The 27,102-nt window shown below is 45.5% G+C and overlaps 1 protein-coding gene across 2 annotated transcripts; it reads left to right on the top strand.

The window, feature by feature from the left end:
• Positions 1-1,421: 1,421 nt before the first annotated feature.
• On the top strand, positions 1,422-26,465 carry LOC106571140 (papilin). 2 transcript variants are annotated; one of them, XM_014143859.2, is made up of 14 exons: positions 1,422-1,561; positions 14,059-14,126; positions 14,217-14,278; positions 18,968-19,077; positions 19,270-19,330; positions 19,418-19,520; positions 19,636-19,766; positions 20,000-20,308; positions 21,831-22,007; positions 22,236-22,386; positions 22,522-22,593; positions 24,159-24,306; positions 25,587-25,665; positions 25,984-26,465. In XM_014143859.2, exons 3-14 carry the CDS (start codon positions 14,222-14,224, stop codon positions 26,281-26,283), a joined length of 1,698 nt encoding a protein of 565 aa, XP_013999334.1. In that variant the 5' UTR covers positions 1,422-1,561; positions 14,059-14,126; positions 14,217-14,221; the 3' UTR covers positions 26,284-26,465. The 2 variants fall into 2 exon arrangements, with proteins under 2 accessions (XP_013999334.1, XP_013999332.1); XM_014143857.2 differs by lacking the exon at positions 1,422-1,561 and having other exon boundaries at positions 13,877-14,126.
• Positions 26,466-27,102: the final 637 nt, after the last annotated feature.

Raw genomic sequence — 27,102 nt, forward strand, 5'->3', positions numbered from 1 at the left:
ACGTTTTAGGGTCCATACACGTGTCGGCTAAATACTGTATCGAGCTACACATCCATAGACATGCAGTTATTTGTATCATCCACTACACAATAAGCAAGTAAATAGTTATCTAGCTATGTTACTTAAGCTGCATTGCAAGGCAAGTTTATACAATTGTACATTCAATTTGCAGTAAATGCTTTAGCTAGCAAGATTATTTACATCCACTGACGACAGCCTGTTTTGCTGGTTTTCTCAGGAGTCCCTAAATCATTAAACAACACGAATTACAAATGACAAATTCATTGTCATATCATAACACTCGCTAGCTAGCTGGCTAATGTTAGCTAGTCAGAAAACTTGCTAAAAAGCGATTTTCGTAAATTAACTTTATGACGAGAAAATATGCGCAAACGGAGCGGCTTCACTGCAGGTAGATTGTATGGGGGGGTTGGATGTTGGTACGCAGACTAGTGAACAACTGTGGCCCCTCCCTCATCAATGCTGCCCATCCCTGACTTACCTGCTGCTGCATCCTGCTCTAAAGTATTTTTGAGTTCTTAGAGTAACTGTGAATGGATGTTACAATAACACGTTTTCATAAGATGCAATCTATGTCAAACAAGTCGATTTTTCTCGCAAAATGAGAGTTAGGATATTTTAGCCACTGGAATCAGTGTGACACAGGCTGTTGCCATTTTCACAGTCACAGGTAGGTACTGTTTCATTTGTGAAGTTAGGTTGCATAATTATTGAATTTGTGTTTGGTAAAATGTGATATGCGGCAGGTAGCCTCGAGGTTAGAGCGTTGGGACAGTAACTGAAAGGTTGTTTGTTCGAATCCCTGAGCTGACAAGGTGAAAAATCAGTCTGTGTCCTTGAGCAAGGCACTTAATGTCAATTTCTCCAGGGGTGCTGGACAATGGTGACCCTGACTCCCCTCCCTGGTGGTGTCTCAGGGGGGTTTGAGATATACAAAAACCTAATTTCCATTTCACACTTATATAAATGAAAAATATAAACACCCCAAATTATTATTATATTCACTCATAGTGACATTGTATTACATTGATGGGTATAGACTGACATCTGGTGGCTAATTGGCGGTATTACGACTTTAGCCATATTATTGCAATAGGCCATTTTCTCAGACTGGTTCATTCTGTTTGAGAGGAGTGAGTGTATGTTATTTGTTATTACCCAGAGAATAAAAGAGTCCATGAGCTCAATCACCGCTCTGTATGTGTACCTGCTGTGCTGTCTGTTGCCTTTGGAGGGAAGAACAATAACATTTACAAGAGTACTTCCAAGCTCCAACTATACACTATATCTGGGTGTTTTCTGGTACTTGAAGATAGAAATGATCACTGAATCTGATACATAGTTACCAGGAAGAAAATACCTTTCAATTCAACTCTAATATCTTTATTGTTCATGTGAAGGAACTTCTTCTTGTGTAAAGTGGTTCAGGAAAACACACATAACGAGCAACAGGCAACGGAGGACATGCTTACAGAACAAAACTCACAAACGTCAAAGTTGGAGGCAAATAAAGCCAATGTTTGATACTGAAGAAGCTGAGGTAATAATTGAAGTAGCTAGTTGTGCTGCTACATCATGCAATATTTTACGTTTTCTCTGTTCCTTCATCCCAGCAGACACAACAGAGCTGCCTCAAAAGCACGCATATGAAGTGTCGGACTAGCCTGGTTAATACGTGTCGGGCTAGCCTGGTTAATACGTGTCGGACTAGCCTGGTTAATACGTGTCGGACTAGCATGGTTAATAAGTGTCGGACTAGCCTGGTTAATACGTGTCGGACTAGCCTGGTTAATACGTGTCGGACTAGCCTGGTTAATACGTGTCGGACTAGCCTGGTTAATACGTGTCGGACTAGCCTGGTTAATACGTGTCGGACTAGCCTGGTTAATACGTGTCGGACTAGCCTGGTTTATACGTGTCGGCCTAGCCTGGTTAATACGTGTCGGACTAGCCTGGTTTATACGTGTCGGACTAGCCTGGTTAATAAGTGTCGGACTAGCCTGGTTAATACGTGTCGGACTAGCCTGGTTAATACGTGTCGGACTAGCCTGGTTAATACGTGTCGGACTAGCCTGGTTAATAAGTGTCGGACTAGCCTGGTTAATAAGTGTCGGACTAGCCTGGTTAATAAGTGTCGGACTAGCCTGGTTAATACGTGTCGGACTAGCCTGGTTAATACGTGTCGGACTAGCCTGGTTAATACGTGTCGGACTAGCCTGGTTAATACGTGTCGGACTAGCCTGGTTAATACGTGTCGGACTAGCCTGGTTAATACGTGTCGGACTAGCCTGGTTAATAAGTGTCGGACTAGCCTGGTTAATACGTGTCGGACTAGCCTGGTTAATAAGTGTCGGACTAGCCTGGTTAATACGTGTCGGACTAGCCTGGTTAATACGTGTCGGACTAGCCTGGTTAATAAGTGTCGGACTAGCCTGGTTAATACGTGTCGGACTAGCCTGGTTAATACGTGTCGGACTAGCCTGGTTATTACGTGTCGGACTAGCCTGGTTAATAAGTGTCGGACTAGCCTGGTTAATACGTGTCGGACTAGCCTGGTTAATACGTGTCGGACTAGCCTGGTTATTACGTGTCGGACTAGCCTGGTTAATAAGTGTCGGACTAGCCTGGTTAATAAGTGTCGGACTAGCCTGGTTAATACGTGTCGGACTAGCCTGGTTAATACGTGTCGGACTAGCCTGGTTAATACGTGTCGGACTAGCCTGGTTAATAAGTGTCGGACTAGCCTGGTTAATACGTGTCGGCCTAGCCTGGTTTATACGTGTCTGTTACGGAGTCTAGTTGATAGGTAATCGACTAGCCGGACTGTTCCCCGGACTCCGCGTGTAGGGATTTGTACAATGCATGAACAAGGCTATTGAACTAGACATTGGTGTCTGTCTTTATTACTTTATCCAATATATCATACTGAAACATGGTATCAGAAGTGGCTCGAAAACCATACGTTTGTTATTTTTGTAGCTAAGTACAGTATAGGCGCGGTTACGTTCCATATGCGAACACACGCCGATTCCTACTCACAACACTGATCAACTAGTTGTTAGCTGGTTAGCTAGCATCACTACCTACCTCGATGACTGAAGGCAAAGAAGTCTCCTATTCCATCGCTATGGCAGCGAACATTCCGCCACCTAATCCCATGGTTCTCACAGGGGACTGGAATACTAATTGGGACAATTTCAGGGATGAATTCGAGGACTATGCGCTGGCGACCGGTCTACATGAGAAACCCAACGAGGTACAAGCGGCAACTCTGAGGAGTTTAATGGGCAGCGAATGCAGGCATATCTACCGGCACAATCTCACCCTCACAGCGCGACAACAGTGTGATGCAAAGGCTATATTGGATGCATTGGAGAATTACTTCAAACCCGCCAGAAACGTAATTTACGAGCGGTTCGTTTTCGGAAGCTGCAAACAGGAAGAGGGTGAGTCAGTACACAATTTTGTAACCCGTTTGAGAGAAAAATCCGCCACTTGTGAATACGGGGGATTGAAAGATGAATTGATTCGTGACAAAATAGTACTGGGAATTGCAAATGAGGATACACGCCGGCGTCTACTGAGAGAGAGAGGCTTAACATTAGTAACTGCCATCGAAATGTGCCGCACTGCTGAAGTCACTGACATGAGAATGAGAGCAATGGAAATCGAAACCCCACGCTCCGACGTTGACACTGTTCACGCTGTTGCTAGGCAGACATTCAGGCAAAACCAATCAAGGCAGAGTAATTCACCACGAACGGTGAACACAGAGAGCCCAGTAGCATGTATATACTGTGGGAATACGCACACACGTGGCAAAGAGCACTGCCCTGCCTATGGAAAACCATGCAGAGCTTGTGGAACTAATAATCACTTTGCAAAAGTGTGTCTCAAAAGCAAAAGAAGGGTGAGTGAGGGCAAGATTCACTGTGTTGATGATGTCACTCAATGTTCAGGGCTGAACAGTGAAAGTAACATTTACATGCATGAATCCATTGGGGCTGTACACTCAAGAGGGAAGAAATGGTTTGTGACACTACGATTACACAACAAGCAACAACAATGTCAACTGGATTCCGGTGCTACATGCAACGTAATGAGCTACAAAGACAAAATCAATCTGGCACCTGACACGCATCTATTGCCCAGCGATACTAGACTAAAGCTGTACTCAGGAGAGCTAATGAGCTCTATGGGCACCTTTGAGACCGAATGTGTTATTCGGGGACGCAAACACAAGCTGGAGTTTGAGATTGTGAAAACCAGTCAACATCCTCTCCTCTCAGGCTCTACATGCGAACGCCTGGGACTGATGCAGTTCACTGTACCAAATGACCTGCACATTGTGGATCATGTCCAGCATGGACCCCTGTCCAAAGAACAACTACTCAACAGATATGACGATGTATTCAACATGCCCGTTGAATCAGTGCCTGGTGAGGTACACTTTGAAGTGGATGAGAGCATCACTCCAGTCCAGTGTGCTCCTCGCAATGTGCCCATTGCAATGAAAGTGGCTGTGAAGGCCCAGCTGGACAAGTATGAGGCCGATGGCCACATGACATCTGTGACCGAACCAACTGACTGGATCAGCAATATGGTCATAGTGAAAAAACCAGAGAAGCTGAGGGTCTGCATCGACCCAAAGCATCTGAACCAAGCATTGAAACGATCCCACTACATCATGCCGACACTAGAGGATGTCCTCTACAAGCTTCCCAAGGCCAGGATTTTCACCTTGGTGGATGCCCGAGATGCATTCCTTCAATGCAAGCTGGACGAAGAAAGCAGCTTCATGACTACCTTCTGGACCCCCTGGGGTCGGAAACGCTGGCTCAAGCTCCCGTTTGGTGTCTCAGTGGCACCTGAGGTATACCAACGCAAGCAGCACGAGTTACTGGCTGGGCTCAAGGGCATTGAACCCATCGCTGATGATGTCCTGATCGTAGGCTGTGGTGACACAGACGATGAAGCAGAACGCGACCACGATGTGAAGCTCCTGGCACTGATGGAGCGCTGTCGAACAGTTAAGCTTCGTCTTGGCCTGAAGAAGCTACAGTTCAAGGTGAAAGACGTCCACTTCCATGGCCACATTCTTTCGGCAAAGGCCTGAAGCCGGACCCAGACAAGGTCCGAGCGATCCTCGACATGCCAAACCCATCTGATGCAAAAGGAGTACAGCGTCTCATCGGTTTTGCAAACTATCTTGCAAAGTTCATGCCACACCTATCAGCAGTCTGTGAGCCTCTGCGCCGGTTGCTGGACAAAGACACACCATGGCACTGGCTACCCAAGCACGAGGCAGCGGTGCAGGAGATGAAATCTCTGGCTTCATCCATGCCAGTGTTGCGCTACTACGACGTCACGAAGCCTGTCACAATCCAGAGTGACTCCAGTCAAAGGGGACTTGGATGCTGCCTTATGCAGGAAGGCCAACCCGTTGCGTTTGCCTCGAGAGCGCTCACCCCCACCGAACAGAACTATGCACAAATTGAGAAAGAGTGCCTCAGCATCGTCTTCTCTTGCCAGCGATTCCATCACTACTTGTATGGTCGAGAGCTGGTCACCGCTGAAACTGACCACAAACCACTCATTGCCATATTCAGTAAACCTCTCCTCAACGCGCCCAAGAGGCTTCAAAGCATGCTCCTGACTCTGCAAAACTACAGCCTGAAGGTCATTTACAAGCCAGGACCAGAGATGTACATCAGCGACACACTGAGCAGGGCAACGGCACAATGTACAGGCAGAGGCACTGCCTATCAGCGGCAGGCCATCTGTTCGCTACAGCAGGAACAACAAGATGTTCAACAGATCAATCAGGCAGACTACTTAAATGTCACAGATCACCGCCTAGCCCAGATCAGGCAACACACTGACAAGGACGAACACCTACAATCACTGAAGTCCATGGCTCTCGCAGGTTGGCCATACCTGAAAGAGGAGACACCTTTCACAGTGAGAGAATACTGGACCTTTCGAGATGAGATCAGCGTGCAAAATGGCGTCTTGTTCAGAGGTCAGAAGGTCATTATTCCCAAATCACTACGTCCAGAGATGCTTACCCGCATACACTCCAGTCACGTTGGAGGTGACGCATGCTACCGCCAGGCTCGTGAAACATTATACTGGCCAAACATGCAAGCAGAAATTAAAGACTTTGTCAGCAACTGTACCACGTGCAACGAGTACGCTCATGAACAGCAAAAGGAAACCATGATGTCACACGAACTGCCCACAAGGGCCTGGCAAATCGTCAGCATGGACTTATTCAGCCACAGACAAAAGGACTATCTTCTCATTGTGGATCACTACTCTGACTTTTGGGAAATTGAACTGCTCCCTGACTTGTCTGCAGAGACGGTCATAAAGCGCTGCAAGGCGCAGTTTGCCAGGCAAGGTCAGCCTGACAAGGTAATCACGGACAATGGCCCACAATTCACTGCACAGTTCAAGCGTTTCGCCTCAGAATGGGAGTTTGACCATGTAACCTCCTCTCCAAGACACCCAAAAGCAAATGGCAAGGCAGAGTCAGCTGTCAAGATTGCAAAAAACCTGTTAAGCAGGGCCGCGCGACAGCAACGACCCATGGAAAGCGATCTTACAGTGGAGGAACACACCCACCGAAAACATGGACAGCAGCCCAGCACAACGCCTTCTGTCCAGACGTCTGAAGACTACCATCCCCGTAGCTAACAAGCTACTTGAGCCCCTGCGTCATGGTTGGCGTCACGGACAAACTGCGTCGCAGAAAGCAGCTCGCTAAGTGCTTCTACGACCGGACTGCTCGAGACCTACCAGAACTGGAGGTGGGTGAAACGATAAGGATGAAACCGCTGCCGGGAGACCACACAGGACTTTGGAGGCTGGGCACGTGCCTACAGAGAGTTGCACCACGCTCTTACCTGGTGGATGTTGGTGGCTCCCTCTATCGTCGCAATCGGGTGGATCTGCGCATAGCAGAGCGGACAAACCAGAACACGCCATACACTCACCTAGATGAGATGGATCACAGTCCAGGCCTAAGGGTAAGAGGTGCAGAATTGAGACATGAGCCAACTGAAGGTGAGGCTTCTACCCCACCAAGCTCTCCAGCTCGTGGCCCTAATCCTACCCCTGTCAGAGCCAATACTTACTCACGGGTGGGTCGGCTGTGCAAGCCACCGGACAGGCTTACTCTGTAAGCAAGAGACTGTGTTAACTTGTCCTCCTGTTTATAAAAATAAACATTTAAAAAATAAAAATAAATAAAATAAAAGAAAATAAAGAAAAAAAGAAAATTTAAAAAGAAAGGAAGATGACAACTGAAGTAAAAAGAAAATGTCATGCGTTCTTAATTGTTATGACTTGATTGTTAAGAATTTAATGTTATGCTGTTATGTTTGCACTTTCTATTGAAAAGGATGATGTTATACGGAGTCTAGTTGATAGGTAATCGACTAGCCGGACTGTTCCCCGGACTCCGCGTGTAGGGATTTGTACAATGCATGAACAAGGCTATTGAACTAGACATTGGTGTCTGTCTTTATTACTTTATCCAATATATCATACTGAAACAGTGTCGGCCTAGCCTGGTTAATACGTGTCGGACTAGCCTGGTTAATACGTGTCGGACTAGCCTGGTTAATACGTGTCGGACTAGCCTGGTTAATACGTGTCGGACTAGCCTGGTTAATACGTGTCGGACTAGCCTGGTTAATACGTGTCGGACTAGCCTGGTTAATACGTGTCGGACTAGCCTGGTTAATAAGTGTCGGACTAGCCTGGTTAATACGTGTCGGACTAGCCTGGTTAATACGTGTCGGACTAGCCTGGTTAATACGTGTCGGACTAGCCTGGTTAATACGTGTCGGACTAGCCTGGTTAATAAGTGTCGGACTAGCCTGGTTAATAAGTGTCGGACTAGCCTGGGTGACTGTCTGTTTCTGCTCTCCTACCATGTCCTTATGGAATTGTCAAGTCAAACAGAATCCAAATCTATTTTTCAAGCGAGACCAGGTCCAACCACGACAGCAGCAGTGTGTGTGTTGCTGTGTCAGTGTAGTGTGTGGGTAGAGTCAGTGCAAAACAATTAAGATGCATAAATAAATAATAAAGGGTGTTTATGTAAATAGTATGAGTAGCCATTCGATTAACTGTTCAGCAGTCTTATGGCTTGGGGGTAAAAGCTGTTTTGGTCCCAGATTTGGTGCTCCGGTACTGCTTCCTGTGCGGTAGCAGAGAGAACTTGGGTGGCTGGAGTCTTTGACAATTTTTAGGGCCTTCCTCTGACACCGCTTGGTACAGAGGTCCTGGATGGCAGGCAGTTCTGCCCGGTGATGTACTGGGCCGTACATATGTAGCGCCTTGCGGTTGGATGCTGAGCAGTTGCCATACCAAACGGTGATGCAGCCAGTCAAGATGCTTTCAATGGTACAGCTATATAACTTTTTGAGTATCTGAGGGCCCATGCCAAATCTCTTCAGCCTCCTGAGTTGTCATGCCCTGTGTTGATGTGTGTGGACCATGATAGGTCCTTAGTGATGTGGACACTGAGGAACTTGAAGCTCACGACCTGCTCCACTACAGCCCTGTCGATCTGAATGGGGGCGTGGTTGGCCCTACGTTTCCTATAGTCCACAATAAGTTCCTTCGTCTTGCTGACGTTGAGGTTGAGCTGTAGTTCATAAAAAGCATTCTCATGTACTGTAGGTGTTCCTTTTGTCCAGGTCCTTGTGGGGTATGGTGTCAAATGTGTTTGTGTCATAAATATCTTGTCCTAATGTAACCAAAGTTACTACATTCCCATGTTGAAAGTGACCTCTGCTGATCAAATGGTGTAGCTGACCTCTGCTGATCAAATGGTGTAGCTGACCTCTGCTGATGTCACGTCCTGACCATAGAAAGATGTTATATTCTATGGTAGAGTAGGTCAGGGCGTGACAGGTTTTTTTCTTCTATGTTTTCTATTTCTATGTTGTCAGGGTCTAGTTTTGTATTTCTATGTTGGGGTTTTGTTTGGGATGATCTCCAATTAGATCATACTTAAGTAGGGTTTTTTTCCACCTGGGTTTGTGGGAGATTGTTTTTGAGTAGTGTATGTTTCACCTCTGTGTCACGGTTTGTTGTTTTGTTCTGTAGTTTATGTTTATGTATCGCATAGTTTCACAGTGTAAATAAAATGTGGAACGACACACACGCTGCACTTTGGTCCGCTTCTCCTTGTGACAGCTGATCAAATGGTGCAGCTGACCTCTGCTGATCAAATGGTGCAGCTGACCTCTGCTGATCAAATGGTGCAGCTGACCTCTGTTGATCAAATGGTGCAGCTGACCTCTGCTGATCAAATGGTGCAGCTGACCTCTGCTGATCAAATGGTGCAGCTGACCTCTGCTGATCAAATGGTGCAGCTGACCTCTGCTGATCAAATGGTGCAGCTGACCTCTGCTGATCAAATGGTGCAGCTGACCTCTGCTGATCAAATGGTGCAGCTGACCTCTGCTGATCAAATGGTGCAGCTGACCTCTGCTGATCAAATGGTGCAGCTGACCTCTGCTGATCAAATGGTGCAGCTGACCTCTGCTGATCAAATGGTGCAGCTGACCTCTGCTGATCAAATGGTGCAGCTGACCTCTGCATCTCATACATCATGGTCATTTCGGTAAGGTTTAATATTCCCATGCTAGAGTTCTTGTACATAGATTGTATTGACTTACACATTCATGAATTGTGTGTCTTCACAGTTTCTATCACCATAATGAAGCCAGAGAGAAAGCAAGACCTCTGCAGAGGGAAAAAAGTATACTGTGACATTCAGAGGAGCATGGGAAACATACTTTAATGGGTCTAATAGTAAAGACATGTAATTTAACAGTAAAAATGTATTTACATTTTAATGTGGTATGAACAACCAGTCATGATGTTTTCATCTGATACTCAAACAAATCACTTAAAAAAGTAGGTTACCTGTGGCTGCGCTGTTAAACACCATAAGTGTAATGGCATTGTGATTGTCATTAGGCCTACTAGTGGGTGTATTCATGTATGCCACGGGAAGCCAATCTTCCCCAAAAATGTGAACAATATAAAAAAAGAAAAAACGTATGAAATAATGTTTTAGAATTTTCCTTCAATTCACAAGTGGCTGAATCTACAGTGGCTGAATCTACAGTATCTCACCAGAGAAAGCATCCGGGCAAAACAGCACCCCCTCTATCTAGCCCATGTAATACTGTTTTAGTCCAGAAAGCATCAGATACTTGGGCTACACATTCTGAGACAGAGGCGCACATCTTGTTGTCGGCGCACATCTCTGTCAAATGATCCCCCCCCCCCCCCCCAAAAAAACAACTTTTACTTTTGTTACCTTTAGAGGAGCTCATGTCTCATTCAGGGGAGCCGACCCCCGTAATTCACATTCTGCCTCTGCGTCTTATATGGAATTCTGTGATCTATGATCACCTTGACTCAGACAGACAAATTCAGGCTGGGAAGGATGATGGAGTGGGAGGTAAGCAGGCACCCTGACTGTGGGGTGGAGGTCAGGTTAGCTGTTGTAAGCGGATTAGTGAGCAGCAGACGTCAGAGAGCAGGCTGAACACACACAGGTGCAGACACACTATGGTCTGTGCAGACATACTGTACTCTCTATTACACACACACAAACACACAAAGCACAGAGGATTACCCTTAGACCTGTATTCAGCCAGAAGAAGCTTAAAAACCTTTTACAGAGAGAATAAGAGCAGGAGCCACTTCTCTTTCTCTGTTACTTTCTTCTTGTTTTTTCTAGCATTTTTCTTTTAACTCTGTACTCATATTTCTTTCCCACTTTACTTGTTGATCATCAGCACCTCTGATTACCGCTACATTTCTGTTTCCTGGTTTGATTACCGCTAAATATCTGTTTCCTGGTTTGATCACTGCTACATTCCTGTTTCCTGGTTTGATCACTGCTACATTCCTGTTTCCTGGTTTGGATTTCTCTTTCTTCTTTCTTTGGATCCCCATTAGCTGACTCCAGGCCATCTGCTAGTCTTCCTGTGAAGCCTCTTCACTACAGCCTTTTCTCAGTCTGGATGGGGGAGGGCGGGATGCTGGTGTCTCCCGAGCGCCTAGAGCAGCTGATGAACAGCATGGAGGTTCTCCTCTCTGACGTGGAGCAGCTCCGGGGCCACTGTGGCCACAACATGACGGAGCTAACCCGCATGGTGCTGGAGCTGAGGCAGGAGCGGAGAGAGCTGGCAGAGAGGTACGAGGCGTTGTCCCGTGACATGCAGGAGGCCATGGACGCCATGGAGGAGCTGCAGGATACCAAGTTCGCCTTCAACTCCAAGGAGAGGCAAGCGCAGAAGCTCAACAGGCAGCTCTGAGTGGAAAAGAGTGCTGTGGTGTTCAGTTGGCAGAAATCATTTTGAAATGGAGTGAAACCGGGAGATACTACCTGGATGTTTCCAATGAGAGTGAAGATTTTCATTTGCTCTGCGAAATGTTTGGCGATATACTGAACACAACCCATGAGAGACTGACTGATTCAGATTCTGTCCCAGACTGCTCTATGGAAAACCAAATGGACACTTGAGAGAGCAGAGACTGTGTGGTGGGTTTAGAGAGGATAGAGATGTATCACTCTCTGTGGAGATACGGGAGGGGGGAGACATCTTTGTGGAATGGTGTTTTTAGCGTTTTTATTTAGCTGTTTTTGATGTTGAGGGATGAGTCAATCAAAGAGCAATCTGTCATATCTGAGCCTATGCAAGTTTAACAGTCTTGTTTGAGACCTGAAGACTAGCGTTAGCTCCCTGAGCTAATGCCTAGGCTTTAGTTCACAGCTAACGCAGTAGCATGAAGTAGACCATGGGTTTGAACCCAGTTGGGAGCACCTGAAATATGGTCACCAAAGTAGTTCAGAACCGACCAGAAAGAACTACAGTTCTACACATTACATACTGTAGTTATTTTTGATTTGGGCTTTCAGGTCATCGGAGGACACTTCTCCACGTCAGCTCTCTGTCTTGTCACTTTCTGTCCCTTTCTCCTGCTCTCTGTCTTGTCACTTTCTTTCCCTTTCTCCTGCTCTCTGTCTTGTCCCTTTCTCCTGCTCTCTGTCTTGTCCCTTTCTCCTGCTCTCTGTCTTGTCCCTTTCTTTCCCTTTCTCCTGCTCTCTGTCTTGTCCCTTTCTCCTGCTCTCTGTCTTGTCCCTTTCTCCTGCTCTCTGTCTTGTCCCTTTCTTTCCCTTTCTCCTGCTCTCTGTCTTGTCCCTTTCTCCTGCTCTCTGTCTTGTCCCTTTCTCCTGCTCTCTGTCTTGTCCCTTTGTCCTGCTCTCTGTCTTGCCCCTTTGTCCTGCTCTCTGTCTTGTCTCTTTCTGTCCCTTTCTCCTGCTCTCTGTCTTGTCCCTTTCTCCAGCTTTCTGTCTCGTCCCTTTCTCCTGCACTCTGTCTCGTCTGCTTTTGACTGAGAAATCCCCCTCTTTTTCTGCCTTGTGTTTCTCCCTCTCTCTCTCTCTACCTCTCCCTCCCCCTCCCCTTTCTCTCCCCAGGATAGATAGCCTACTGATTAGATTAAAGTATATATTCCAGGGTTCCGTGTGGCTGTGTGTTCCCCAGCAGAGAAGCCGTAATGTCTACTGTCTTCTCCTGTCTGGTGAAAACGTGGCATGGGAACCGCTACTAATGGCACCCTAACACACAGAAACAGGGCATGATTCCTTCCCCACCCTGGCATTGCTCTTCCTCTGTTTTCACACTGAAATAACTCCGAAATAACCCCCTAAGGTGATTTCAGTGACTTGGTGTGTGTTTAGTGGGGTTGTGGGGTGTGCAAAAGGGACTTTCAGCGGTTGGAGTGGTAAACGTCGCACGAAGTTGAGCCACAAACAAACCTTTAAAGGACTTAACTAACTGTTGTCTCTGGATGTGTGTAACCATGTCTTTTCCAGCTGTTATACTCTATGCTTTTATGGATGTGTATATTTGTAATAAGGAAAACTCAGGCCTCTAAGAAAGAGTGGCAGCTGGTACAATGAATTAGGTTTAATAATAGCAAAAAGGGAACAACAATCCACAGCAGAGCAGAAGATTGTTGCAGTCTTAAACTGAATCACACAGCATGTACAGTATATACTTGATACATAATGGTGCAATACAATACCTATGTGTGTATACATTCATGTGAATCGTCAGTGTGTCCTTGGACTTTCGGTAACTAGCTCTGTCATCAATCATTATCATCAGATATATGAGAACAATTTATTATAACAGCCAGAATCAAGTCTAGAGACAATCAGCCCACACCTCCACACTATAGACCTTTGTTATCATTTCCCCATCACAATATACGTTCTGAATTCTAGGATCATTTCATTGTCCTTCCAATTGTTCACTTTATTCTACGTTACTGATACCACTGATACTTACCTCTTACCTGGTACTATAATGGTTGTGGAATAATAATGGGTACTTTCTGGTACTTTCTTCAAAGAATATAACTGGTAACTAACTACCTGTTTAGCCTAGTGGTGCTTCATAGACTGATTCCTAGAGAAAGAGTAATTCAGTGTTGTAATTCCTTGGTTATTATTGTGTAATGATCAGAGGTAATTTCTTCACTGTAAAATAAAAGGTACATTTTGTGTTATTGTTTGCTCTTATGGTGTCCTGCTCTGCCCTGTCCTGCTTTACAATATATCAATGTCTGTGTGCAACAAGGTCGATGTAGCAAATACCGTACACAATAACATACTGTACTACCAACACATTATTGGCCTGGATGTCACTTCAGACAGAGTTGAATATCATAGTTTGCCAGAATGAACAGAAGAAAAGTTTTACCCCAAAATAGGTATGTATCCTGATAAAAAGCAACAACAAAAAATATGAAAAACAAAGTGATGGGGGAAATCCAAGTTGAAAGGAGCAAAGTGAATTGAATTTAAAAGGCGTTAATTTCATGCAAGGAGTTAATTGTAACCGGACACCTGTACTATAGCTAACAGCTCTGAGAGCTGGGAAGTTAAGAGGGCTGATAACTGAGTGTCAGTCGCTTTCCTGTCTCCAGGGCGAGTGCACATCCTTCTGGGACACTGAGCAAGAGGAGTGGATTTGAACTACAGAGATCTTGAAAAGGTACGATTGAATGATGATCATATATTCTATTGTATTTTGGACATTTTTGCAAACGTTTAGGCACCTTTGTATTTTTCCTATCTCTGCTAGTAAACATGAACATCCTACTGGTCCTGGTTCTCCTGCAGTTACTGGCTGTACCATCATCTTCTGTGAGTGATACCTATTTGATTTGATGTATTGCTTGGGTTAAAAAAACATACAGGTGAATAATGATGTGTGAGAAAGTTACAGACTCACCAATACCATACCCCCCACCTCAAAAATACTCACATCTCCTGTTATTGTATTTTATTATTATTTGTATTTTTTTACTACCCTGTTTCCCATAGCACAGGGTAATACTGAACGCATTAAGAAGCGCTATCTTACCTCTGAAGTTGCTACAGATTTATTGAGTTTATGAACAATACTCCATCACCTATTCTGCCTTCCTCTCGTGGTGATTTAGTTGATCGTTTTTATTGCAATTTAAGGGCAACTGTTGATGCCATAGCTCAAGTTGAAAAGGGCCACAGCAAAACAAAGAGGCCCTTGGATGAGTGAGGAAACTAATCAATTAAAGAGAAATAGCAGAAAGGCAGAGTGGAAGTGGAGAAAGTCAAAGTTACAGGTGTATTATGATATTCTGAGACAGTAACTTGGCATATATAACAAGGCAATTAGAAATGCCAGACGGGCTCATTTTCTAACTTGATCACTAATAATCTGAATAATTCGAGAGTGCTCTTCTCGACCATTGATGGCCTGATAAATCCTACCCCCCCAGACCTATGTGAACTTTCCTCCACATCTAAATGTGATGAGTTTGCGGCATATTTCAGAGATAAGATAACCAACATTAGGCTGGGTATCAGTCAAGATCTGATGTGAAGTTTGGTGATATGTCCCCTAACCTAGCACACAAAGGCACTATGGATTTATTTACCCTGGTTGACACAGACATGCTCAGGAAAGGGATATCACAACTTAAGTCTTCTACCTGCCATCTCGATCCTATCCCCACCACCTTTTCAAAACTGTTTTTAATTGCATATCTGAAGAAGTGAAAGCTATTGTTAATCAGTCCCTGTTCACAGGCACTTTCCCCACTGCACTAAAAACTGCTATGGTGAAAACCTTTCTGAAGAAAAGTAATTTAGATTCTTCAGCTCTTAGCAAATTTCAGCCAATCTCCAACCTTCCATTCTTAAGCAAAATTCTGTAGAAATTAGTGTTCAAAGAGCTAAATTATTTTTTAAGTGCCAACCGTATTTAGAATAAAATCCAATCTGCTTTCCGTGCCCACCACAGCATAAAAACAGCCTTATTTACAGTGATACATGATCATAGAGTCAACGCAGATGCCAAACAGCTGTCTGTCCTTGTACCCTTAGATTTAAGTTCTGCATTCGACACTGGTGACCATGATGTCCTTCTGGACTGACTGGAGAGGTGGGTTGGTCTCTCCGGTCCAGTTCTAAATTGGTTTAGGACCTATTTAACAGGTCAAGAGTTTTTGTCACCCTTGTTGAAGATAACTCAGTGAAAATACATGTCACGTGGCATTCCACAAGGTTCGATACTGTTCAGTTTATAGGTGTTACCCCTTGGCAGCGTTATCAGAAAGCACAGCATTGATTTTCCCTGCTAAGCAGATAATACACAACTTTACATTTCTGTGTTACCAGAGGATTTTAGCTCCACGGATAAATTATTAGACTGTATTAGTGATTCAAATACTTGGATGGCTCACAACTTCCTATAGGTAAATCAAGACAAGGTACTTTTTGTTGGAGCCAAAGCACAGAGAGAGAATCTAGCCGCACATTTTAATTCACGGACAATAAAAAGTAAAAAACCTAGGTGTTATTTTTGATTCTGAACTCAATTTCAAATCACACATTAGGAATGTGACCAAAATAGCTTTTTACCACCTGAGGAACATTGCCAAGGTGCGGCCGTTTCTCTCTCAGGCTGATACAGAAAAACTCATCCATGCTTTTATTACAAGCAGGCTTGACTATTGTAATGGTCTACCCAAGAAGGTAATTTGTCAACTGTAAAAACATACAGAATGATGCAGCATGGGTAGTGACCGACACCAGACTGAGCACACACACCACCGGTTTTAAAGTCTGCACTGGCTGCCTGTGAGTTTTAGAATTCATTTTAAGATTATTCTATTGGTTTTTAAATCAATCCAGGATTGTGCACCCCAATATGTCAGACATGGTTTTAAGTTATGTACCCAGTAGGTCCCTCAGGTCCTCTGGCACTTTTAACTATCCCAAAGCCTAGGACCAAGAAGCATGGAGAGGCAGCCTTTAGTTATTATGCCCCCAGCCTCTGGAATAGCCTGCCAGAGAACCCGAGGGGGACCAAGAGGCATGGAGAGACAGCCTTTAGTTATTATGCCCCCAGCCTCTGGAATAGCCTGCCAGAGAACCTGAGGGGGACCAAGAGGCATGGAGAGACAGCCTTTAGTTATTATGACCCCAGCCTCTGGAATAGCCTGCCAGAGAACCCGAGGGGGACCAAGAGGCATGGAGAGACAGCCTTTAGTTATTATGCCCCCAGCCTCTGGAATAGCCTGCCAGAGAACCTGAGGGGGAGCAAGAGGCATGGAGAGACAGCCTTTAGTTATTATGCCCCCAGCCTCTGGAATAGCCTGCCAGAGAACCTGAGGGGGAGCAAGAGGCATGGAGAGACAGCCTTTAGTTATTATGCCCCCAGCCTCTGGAATAGCCTGCCAGAGAACCTGAGGGGGACCAAGAGGCATGGAGAGACAGCCTTTAGTTATTATGCCCCCAGCCTCTGGAATAGCCTGCCAGAGAACCCGAGGGGGACCAAGAGGGCATGGAGAGACAGCCTTTAGTTACTATGACCCCAGCCTCTGGAATAGCCTGCCAGAGAACCCGAGGGGGACCAAGAGGGCATGGAGAGACAGCCTTTAGTTACTATGCCCCCAGCCTCTGGAATAGCCTGCCAGAGAACCCGAGGGGGCTGAAACTGGAAACATGAAAAAATAGATCTTAAAACACATTTTTAGATTTGCTTTTCCTCAGGGTGCTTTTTTGTTCAGTTTGTCATTCTTTTGATTTTATCTTATGTTTTTTGTGTAGTAAATATTTCAGCTTTATTTTCATTGTTTTTTTTAAATATTTTTTTCCTGTAAAGCACATTGCGTTGATGGATAAATAAAGCTTGACTTCATTTGACTTGATGGTGAGAGGTTAGCATGTCTTGGGGTATGATATTTGTACTTCTGTAACTTTCTCACTCATCATTATTCTCAATTCATTTAAGGCCAATATGTAATCATGGTAGCATCCACAATAATGTAGAAGTATTTAGAAACATGTTCTATTCTTATTTGCAATAAAAGTGACTCCAAAATGACACAATATATGATTTACCATTCATTTCTATTGGACACAAAATAATCTGAAACAACCTAAACAAACGGCAAATGCATCCAACAAGTTTGTAGAACCACAAGCTTGATGTAATCATTGCGTGCTAGGAATATGGACCAAACACTTAACATTTTACTATACTGAACAAAAATATAAATGCAAAATATAAAGTGTTGGTTTCATGTGCTAAAATAAAAGATCCCAGAAATATTTTTGTTCACGTCCCTGTTAGTGAGCATTTCTCCTATGCCAAGATAATCCATCTACCTGACAGGTGGGGCATATCAAGAAGCTGATTAAACAGCATGATCATTACACAGGCGCACCTTGTGCTGGGGACAATAAAAGACCACTATAAAATGTGCAGTTTTGTCACACAACACAATGCCACATATGTTTCAAGTTTTCAGGGATCGTGCAATTAGCTGACTGCAAGAATGTCCAACCTCCAACGTCGTTTTAGAGAATTTGGCAGTACGTCCCACTGGCCTCACAACCGCAAACCACTTGTAACCACGCCAGCCCAGGACCTCCACATCTGACTTATTCACTTACGGGATCGTCTGAGAACAGCCACCCGGACTGCTGATGAAAATGAGGAATATTTCTGTCTGTAATAAAGCCCTTTTGTGGGGAAAAACTCTGATTGGCTGGGCCAGGACAACCCATGGCTGTGCCCCTGCCCAGTCATGTGAAATCCATAGATTAGGGCATAATTAATTTATTTCAGTTGACTGATTTCCTTATATGAACTGTGTAAATCAGTGAAATCGTTGAAATTATTGCATGTTGGTTTATATCTTTGTTCAGTATACATAAATACACATATAAGTGCATTTTTTCCAATACTTTTGGTCCCCTAAAATGAAGGGACTATGTACAAAAAGTGCTGTAATTTCTAAACGGTTCAGCCGATATGGATGAAAATACCCTCAAATTAAAGCTGACAGTCTGTACTTTAACCTCGTGATCTTTGTAACATTTAAATCCAAAGTGCTGGAGTACAGAGCCAAAACAACAACACATGTGTCACTGTCCCAATACTGTTGGAGCTTCCTATATATATCAATGTTATACAAAGCAGATTTTCAGTGAGTACCCTCAATGAAAGACAAACAAAACAAAAACTAACCGGAAATACATATGATGATCCAATACTACTACATAATACCCCAACATGTATATAAAACAGCAATAATACAACACGACTCATGTCATTACACATTACAGGCACACATAGTCATATATTTTGTTTACAAAAACAGCTGGAATGTGGGGATTTTATATCATTACCATACTGGTGTGTAAAAGGTTTGTGTAATGATATGTAATTGTTTGTGGTGATAGGATGTTATCCACTTGCTATTCTGGTGTATACTTACCGAGTACTGTGTTTACTGGCGGGTTATGGTGTTTGGTGTGCTCACTGCTGTTGTGTTCCAGCTAACGGCGCCCAGCAATGACTACTGGGGAGAATACGGAACCTATGGGCCATGCAGCCGCCCCTGTGGCACAGGAGTAGCCATGAGGACCAGGCAATGTATCACAGCAAGGTAAAAAAAAGTGAATGTGAGAGAGTTGAGAGAGTGTGTGAGAGAGAGAGATGGAGAGAGAGAGAAAAGAGAGAGAGACAGAGAAAGAAAGAGAGAGACAGAGAAAGAGTTGAGAGTTGAGAGTGTGTGTGTTGAGAGTGTGTGTGTGTATGAGGATTGTATGTTTTTCTGACTCTCCTCTTTGATTTGCAGGACAGACGGAGGAAACAACTGCGTGGGATCTTCAAATTCTTACCGCACCTGTAATACGCAGGTACACGCATGCACACGCACACACACACACAACCCCCCCCAATGAAAACCCCAACAAACTGAGATTGTCTGTAATTGCTCCATGCAGGCATGTCCAGTGGGTTCCAGGGATATCCGTGAGGAGCAGTGTGCCCAGTTTAATAGGATGGACTTCCAGAGCAAGCGCTACACCTGGCTGCCTTACCATGGAGGTACAATGGGAATTACATGCAAATTATAAAGTGTAATATTTCACTGTGGATTATTACCCATATCCTAATTTTACATACATGAAGAATGACTAATGTTTGCTGTTAACATGTGAAGCGTCTAACCCATGTGAGCTGAACTGCGTCCCCCGTGGAGAGAACTTCTTCTACAGACACAGGCCTGCCGTGGTGGACGGGACACCCTGCTATGTGGGCCGCAGTGACATCTGTATCGCAGGCATCTGTAGGGTATTAGCACTTACCTTATATCGTTCTTTTCATTCGACATTTAATAATTCAACATGCCATGCACGCACGTGCGCACACACACAGACACACACACTGACAAACACACACACACTCACAGACAAACATACGCACACACACAGACACACACACTCACAGACACACATACGCACGCACACATACACACACACACACACACACTCATATTGTCTTAATCTGTGTTATCTGATATCTAGGCGGTGATCAACGGAGAGATCCTCGGCATGGACCGTGATGTGGCGCCCGCCCCTCCCGCTCCCGCCGCCAACTTGCGCCACCGCGAGTCCCTCACGTACGCCTACACATACAGCGCCTGGTCCGAGTGCTCAGCCCCCTGCAATGGAGGCACACAGCACCGTAGTGTACAGTGCATGGTCCAGGACTCGACGGCGCCCCACGTGGTGGATGACTCTTACTGCGTCTCCCAGAGACTACCCAGGCCGGCCAGCCAGCAGGCCTGCAACCAGCAGCAGTGTGCCGAGTACAGTGTGTCCAGCTACAGTGTGGTGGGTACTGGGTACTGGGTAGCTACAGTGTGGTGAGTACTGGGTACTGGGTAGCTACAGTGTGGTGAGTACTGGGTACTGGGTAGCTACAGTGTGGTGGGTACTGGGTACTGGGTACCTACAGTGTGGTGGGTACTGGGTAGCTACAGTATGGTGGGTATCGGGTACTGGGTAGCTACAGTGTGGTGGGTACCAGGTACTGGGTAGCTACAGTGTGGGGAATACTGGGTACTGGGTAGCTACAGTGTGGTGGGTACTGGGTACTGCGTAGCTACAGTGTGGTGGGTACTGGGTATTGGGTAGCTACAGTGTGGTGGGTATTGGGTACCGGGTACTGGGTAGATACAATGTGGTGGGTATCGGGTACTGGGTAGCTACAGTGTGGTGAGCACTGGGTACTGGGTAGCTACAGTGTGGTGAGCACTGGGTACTGGGTAGCTACAGTGTGGTGGGTATCCCTGTAGCTCAGTTGGTAGAGCATGGTGTTTGCAATGCCAGGGTTGTGGGTTCGATTCCCACGGGGGGCCAGTACGGGGAGAAAAAAAATATATAATAATAAATGTATGAAATGTATGCATTCACTACTGTAAGTCGCTCTGGATAAGAGCTTCTGCTAAATTACTAAAATGTTAAAACAAAATGTACCGGGTACTGGGTAGCTACAGTGGTGGGTATCGGGTACTGGTACTGGGTAGCTACAGTGTGGTGGGTATCGGGTACTGGGTAGCTACAGTGTGGTGGGGACTGGGTACCGGTACTGGGTAGCTACAGTGTGGTGGGTACTGGGTACCGGGTACTGGGTAGCTACAGTGGTGGGTACTGGGTAGCTAGAGTGTGGTGGGGACTGGGTACTGGGTAGCTACAGTGTGGTGGGTACTGGGTATCGGGTACTGGGTAGCGACAGTGTGGTGGGGACTGGGTACTGGGTAGCTAGAGTGTGTTGGGTACTGGGTAGCTACAGTGTGGTGAGTACTGGGTACCGGGTACTGGGTGGCTACTGTGTGGTGGGTACTGGGTAGCAACAGTGGTGGGTATCGGGTACTGGGTAGCGACAGTGTGGTGGGGACTGGGGACTGGGTAGCTACAGTGTGGTGGGTACCGGGTACTGGGTGGGTACTGGGTAGCAACAGTGGTGGGTATCGGGTACTGGGTAGCGACAGTGTGGTGGGGACTGGGTACTGGGGAGCTAGAGTGTGTTGGGTACTGGTTAGCTACAGTGTGGTGGGTACTGGGTAGCTACAGTGTGGTGAATACTGGGTACTGGGTACCGGGTACCAGTATGGCCAGTATAGAGTCAACGTTAGCAATATGAAGACAGAGGGTAGATTAGGAGAGTGTTTCCCAAACCTCTCTGTCAACAAGATGTATCTGTCGGGACGCAAAATCATGTTCACTATACTGTACCTCTCTAGCAAGGTGTAAACTACTGTACTGACCAACTACAGTGTCGCCACAGAATGATTTTCAGATTGCAGATTTTGTTTTGCCGTTAAATTCCCTAATTGATATGTCCAATGTCCAGTGCTCAGTGAGCTGTGGTGATGGCCAGCAGACCAGGGAGGTGTTCTGTGTGGGGGCGGGAGGAGAGCATCTTGCGGAGCAGGCCTGCAGCGGTCTGGCACGCCCACCCACAGTCCAGGCCTGCCACAAACAAGCCTGCCATACCCACATCAGCTGGCATGTCAATGACTTCGGACTGGTGAGACAGATACCTTTTTTTTATTGGGTCAAAATCCTACATTACAAAACACTTTAAATAACATACATAAACAATGAGAGAGATACTTTTGACAGACTACAGTTCACTCTTATGTATCCTCTCATCTTTCCTTACTTTTGTGTCACTCTCTCCCTCTCTATCCTTCCATCCTACTCTCTCTCACTGCCCTCTCCCTCTGTCTCTCCCTCCCTCTCTTTGTCCCTATAGTGCTCTAAGAAGTGTGGTGGAGGGGTGCGTGAGAGAAGGGTGGTGTGTATGGACATAGAACAGAACCCACATGGGGAGGACAGATGTTCCCCCCATCCCAGACCCCCCACTGTGGAGCACTGTAACACCCAGGCCTGCCATGAAGCCCAGAGTGAGTCCAATCCCTGTGTGTGTGTGTGTGTGTGTGTGTGTGTGTGTGTGTGTGTGTGTGTGTGTGTGTGTGTGTGTGTGTGTGTGTGTGTGTGTGTGTGTGTGTGTGTGTTCATCCTTGTCCCTCTCTGTATAGGTGTACCAAGTGTCCATGACCCAAGAGGACATGACAGAACTCTGAGAGGATTTGTGCCTTATAACCCTTCAGGTACGTGTGTGTATCAGTTTGTGTGTGAAATTATAATCACCAATGTTCGTATACTGTCTTGGGATAATTAAAGTAGAGACAGAAATAGCTTACTGTTTATTTATCACTAATTTCTCACTCCAATAAATCACAGTTGACTATGAGACTATCTATCCTCAGGTTAAAACACACTTCTCTGAAGCCTTGTTTACCCTGCAAGCCTTAATGCTCCAATCAGTTCTGTTTTTCAAATCTGTTTTGGTCTACAGATTGTCCAATCAGCAAGTTACAAGTGATCAAATGGGATTTGTGCATGTTCAGACAGCAGTTATTTGCTGACATAGCTATGCTAGTTGTCATAGTAACGAGGGGTGTGTGCACAGTGGTGTAAGTTGATTGGTGGTGGTAAGTGGAGGCTGCTGAGGGGAGGGTCGGCTCATAATAAGGTCTGGAATGGCACAAATGGAATGGCATCAAACACTTGGAAAACCATAGGTTTGATATATTTCATACCATTCCACCTATTCAGCTCCAGCCATTAACATGAGCCCGTCCTCCCAAATTAAGGTGACACCAACCTCCTGTGGTGGTGGTGCTAAAACACACTTCTCTTATGGTACATACTGTATGTCCCAGTCCTCCCTGTCTAGACCAAAGGTATTCAACTCTGACCCTACGAGGTCCAGATCCTGCTGGTTTTGTCTTCTACCTGATAACTAATTGCACCCACCTGGTATCCCAGGTCTGAATCAGTCCAGGAACTAGCTTTGAGGTCCAGAGTTGAATTTGAGTGGTCTAGGCAGTGTTGTAATCCATCATAAAATCGTAGCTACATATATACATCACACGTTCCATTTGCCAAACTGGTAGGCCTATATCTAAAAATATACTGTCTAGCTAAACATACCTACCACTACTAAATATACTGTCTAGCTAAACATACCTACCACTACTAAATATACTGTCTAGCTAAACATACCTACCACTACTAAATATACTGTCTAGCTAAACATACCTACCACTACTAAATATACTGTCTAGCTAAACATACCTACCACTACTAAATATACTGTCTAGCTAAAAAATAAACACACTCAGTTCTACATATTCTTACATGCTCATTTTTATCCGGGTGGGTATTTACTTTTTGTATATGTACTTTAAGTATAATATAGAGTTCAGGTGGGCCTTCGTACCTCACCAAACAAAGGAAAGGAAAGGTGATCAACAACAATGACAAAAATCATGAGAAGGGCTTACCAAGAAAAACTTCCAAAAGGGCTAATTTGAGGTGAAAAGGAGTTGTTGCACTCCACAAAGAAAAGGCAGAGATGTATTTATTTTTGCTCACTTTAATCCATTGAACAGGATGCGAACAGACGACTGATGTTTCAACGCCAAGCTAACGTCTTCCTCAGAGTGAAAAAAAAAAAAAATCTCTGCCTTTCTTTGTGGAGTGCTCCAACTCCTTTTTACCTTGAATTAGTCCTTTTGGAAGTTTGTCTTGGTAAGCTACTCTCATTAAGTATAGGCTATTTGTATACATTATGTAAACATGTGACCTTATGTGTGTTTGCTCTCTTTAGCCACTAACACAGTGTATGACCCTTACTCCACCACCGTGGTTGGTCCCCACTGTGCCCAGTCATACTATGGCTGCTGCCCGGATGGCCACACTTCCGCTGGTGGGCATAGAGGAGAGGGCTGTCCCACAGATGACTGTGAACGCACCCGGTAAGACATTGGTTCTGTTCAGTACGGCCCAGAACGGTTACAGAACATTACATAACGTTCAGATAGAGATAGCGTTGTGTTGCACACACATGGCACAAAGAGGTTGATTGTGACAAAAATGTATGTTACTTGCAGTCCAACTAGTGACTTTTAACTCAATGGCCTATATCAGGGCTGCCCAACCCTCTTCTCGAGATCTACCATCCTGTTGGTTTTCAGTCCAACCCTCATCCTGGAGATCTACCATCCTGTTGGTTTTCAGTCCAACCCTCATCCTGGAGATCTACCATCCTGTTGGTTTTCAGTCCAACCCTCATCCTGGAGATCTACCATCCTGTTGGTTTTCAGTCCAACCCTCATCCTGGAGATCTACCATCCTGTTGGTTTTCAGTCCAACCCTCATCCTGGAGATCTACCATCCTGTTGGTTTTCAGTCCAACCCTCATCCTGGAGATCTACCATCCTGTTGGTTTTCAGTCCAACCCTCATCCTGGAGATCTACCATCCTGTTGGTTTTCAGTCCAACCCTCATCCTGGAGATCTACCATCCTGTTGGTTTTCAGTCCAACCCTCATCCTGGAGATCTACCATCCTGTTGGTTTTCAGTCCAACCTCATCCTGGAGATCTACCATCCTGTTGGTTTTCAGTCCAACCCTCATCCTGGAGATCTACCATCCTGTTGGTTTTCAGTCCAACCCTCATCCTGGAGATCTACCATCCTGTTGGTTTTCAGTCCAACCCTCATCCTGGAGATCTACCATCCTGTTGGTTTTCAGTCCAACCCTCATTCTGGAGATCTACCGTACAGGTCTTCCCTGTGGCTCAGTTGGTAGAGCATGGTGTTTGCAACGCCAGCATGGTGTGTGCAGCGCCAGGGTTGTGGGTTCGATTCCCACGGGGGGCCAGTACAAAGAAAAATATATATATATTATCAAATAAATAAATGCACGAAATGAAATGTATGCATTCACTACTGTGCGTCTGCTAAATATGTAAAATGTCTTTTGGTTTTCAGTCCCACCCTAATTTAACAAACATGATTCTACTAATTAGCTGCTCAACAAGACCTTAACTAGCTGAATCAGATACGCTAAATTAGGGTTGGACCGAAAACCTACAGGACAGTAGATCTCCAGGAAGAGGGTTGGGCAGCCCTGGCCTATATGGATGCCGTCTGTGTCCGTGTTTCTGTCTCACCTGTCTTTGTGTGTGCCTGTCCATACCAGCTACCTGTTGGTTTGTTTTCTATATCTTACCTGTGTGTGTGTCTGGTTGTCAGGTACGGCTGCTGTCTGGATGGGGTGACTCCTGCTCAGGGTCATGGAAGGGCAGGATGTGCTGATTACCACCCACCTGCGGTAAGAGCTGCTACCACCCATTATACCAGAGTGGCATCACTACAGACACCCTGGTTTGAATCCAGGCTGTATCACAACCGGCCGTGATTGGGAGTCCCATAGGGCGGCGCACAATGGGCCCAGCGTCGTCATGGGTTTGGCCGGTGTAAGCCGTTATTGTAAATAAGAATTTGTTCTTAAATTGACTTGCCTAGTTAAATAAAGGTTAAATATATATATGTCTTACTATACCACCTGTTTGTCTGTCTGCCTGTCTTTCTGTATGTATGTCTCTCTGTGTGTGCGTGTGTCTGACTTTCTCTCTCTCTCTCTCTGCAGGACCACTCTGCCCCAGCTTATGCTCAGTCCGGCCATATGTGCTCCCTGTCACGTGACGATGGACCCTGTGCCAACTGGACATCCCGCTTCCACTACAACTCAGCCACTGGCAGCTGCACCCAGTTCTGGTATGGTGGTTGCCATGGCAATGCCAACAACTTTGTGTCCAGGGACGTTTGCCAGAGGGAGTGTGGCGGCGCCGTCGTGACACCACGACAGGCATCCCCACCTGCACAGTCTGGCATGAGAGTAAGGGTGGGCGTGAGGGCGAGGGCGAGGGCATACCGCGCCCGGTCTTAAGAGACACAGGATGAATGTGTTTCAGTCATACACACACCATACAGAGGAAAGGAAAGATATGAAGCAATTCCATAAATTACTTCATCTGTGAACAAATGTCTTCCAAGATCTGACCTGCACCATTTCTCTGTGCTTTCTGTCATTGTTGGTATCAATAAACTGAACTGAACAAATCTGTTGTAGCATGTTATCCTTCTTCTTGTGTCATAATATATTTTTATTCACTTTTTACACTTGGAGAGTGGCCCCAGTTTATCACTGGCGTTATATACACTGCTCAAAAAAATAAAGGGAACACTTAAACAACACAATGTAACTCCAAGTCAATCACACTTCTGTGAAATCAAACTGCCCACTTAGGAAGCAACACTGATTGACAATAAATTTCACATGCTGTTGTGCAAATGGAATAGACAACAGGTGGAAATTATAGGCAATTAGCAAGACACCCCCAATAAAGGAGTGGTTCTACAGGTGGGGACCACAGACCACTTCTCAGTTCCTATGCTTCCTGGCTGATGTTTTGGTCACTTTTGAATGCTGGCGGTGCTTTCACTCTAGTGGTAGCATGAGACGGAGTCTACAACCCACACAAGTGGCTCAGGTAGTGCAGCTCATTCAGGAATGGCACATCAATGCGAGCTGTGGCAAGAAGGTTTGCTGTGTCTGTCAGCGTAGTGTCCAGAGCATGGAGGCGCTACCAGGAGACAGGCCAGTACATCAGGAGACGTGTAGGAGGGCAACAACCCAGCAGCAGGACTGCTACCTCCGCCTTTGTGCAAGGAGGAGCAGGAGGAGCACTGCCAGAGCCCTGCAAAA

The sequence above is a fragment of the Salmo salar genome, chromosome ssa15 (assembly GCF_905237065.1).
Source record: "Salmo salar chromosome ssa15, Ssal_v3.1, whole genome shotgun sequence".
Classification (NCBI taxonomy): Eukaryota; Metazoa; Chordata; class Actinopteri; order Salmoniformes; family Salmonidae; genus Salmo; species Salmo salar.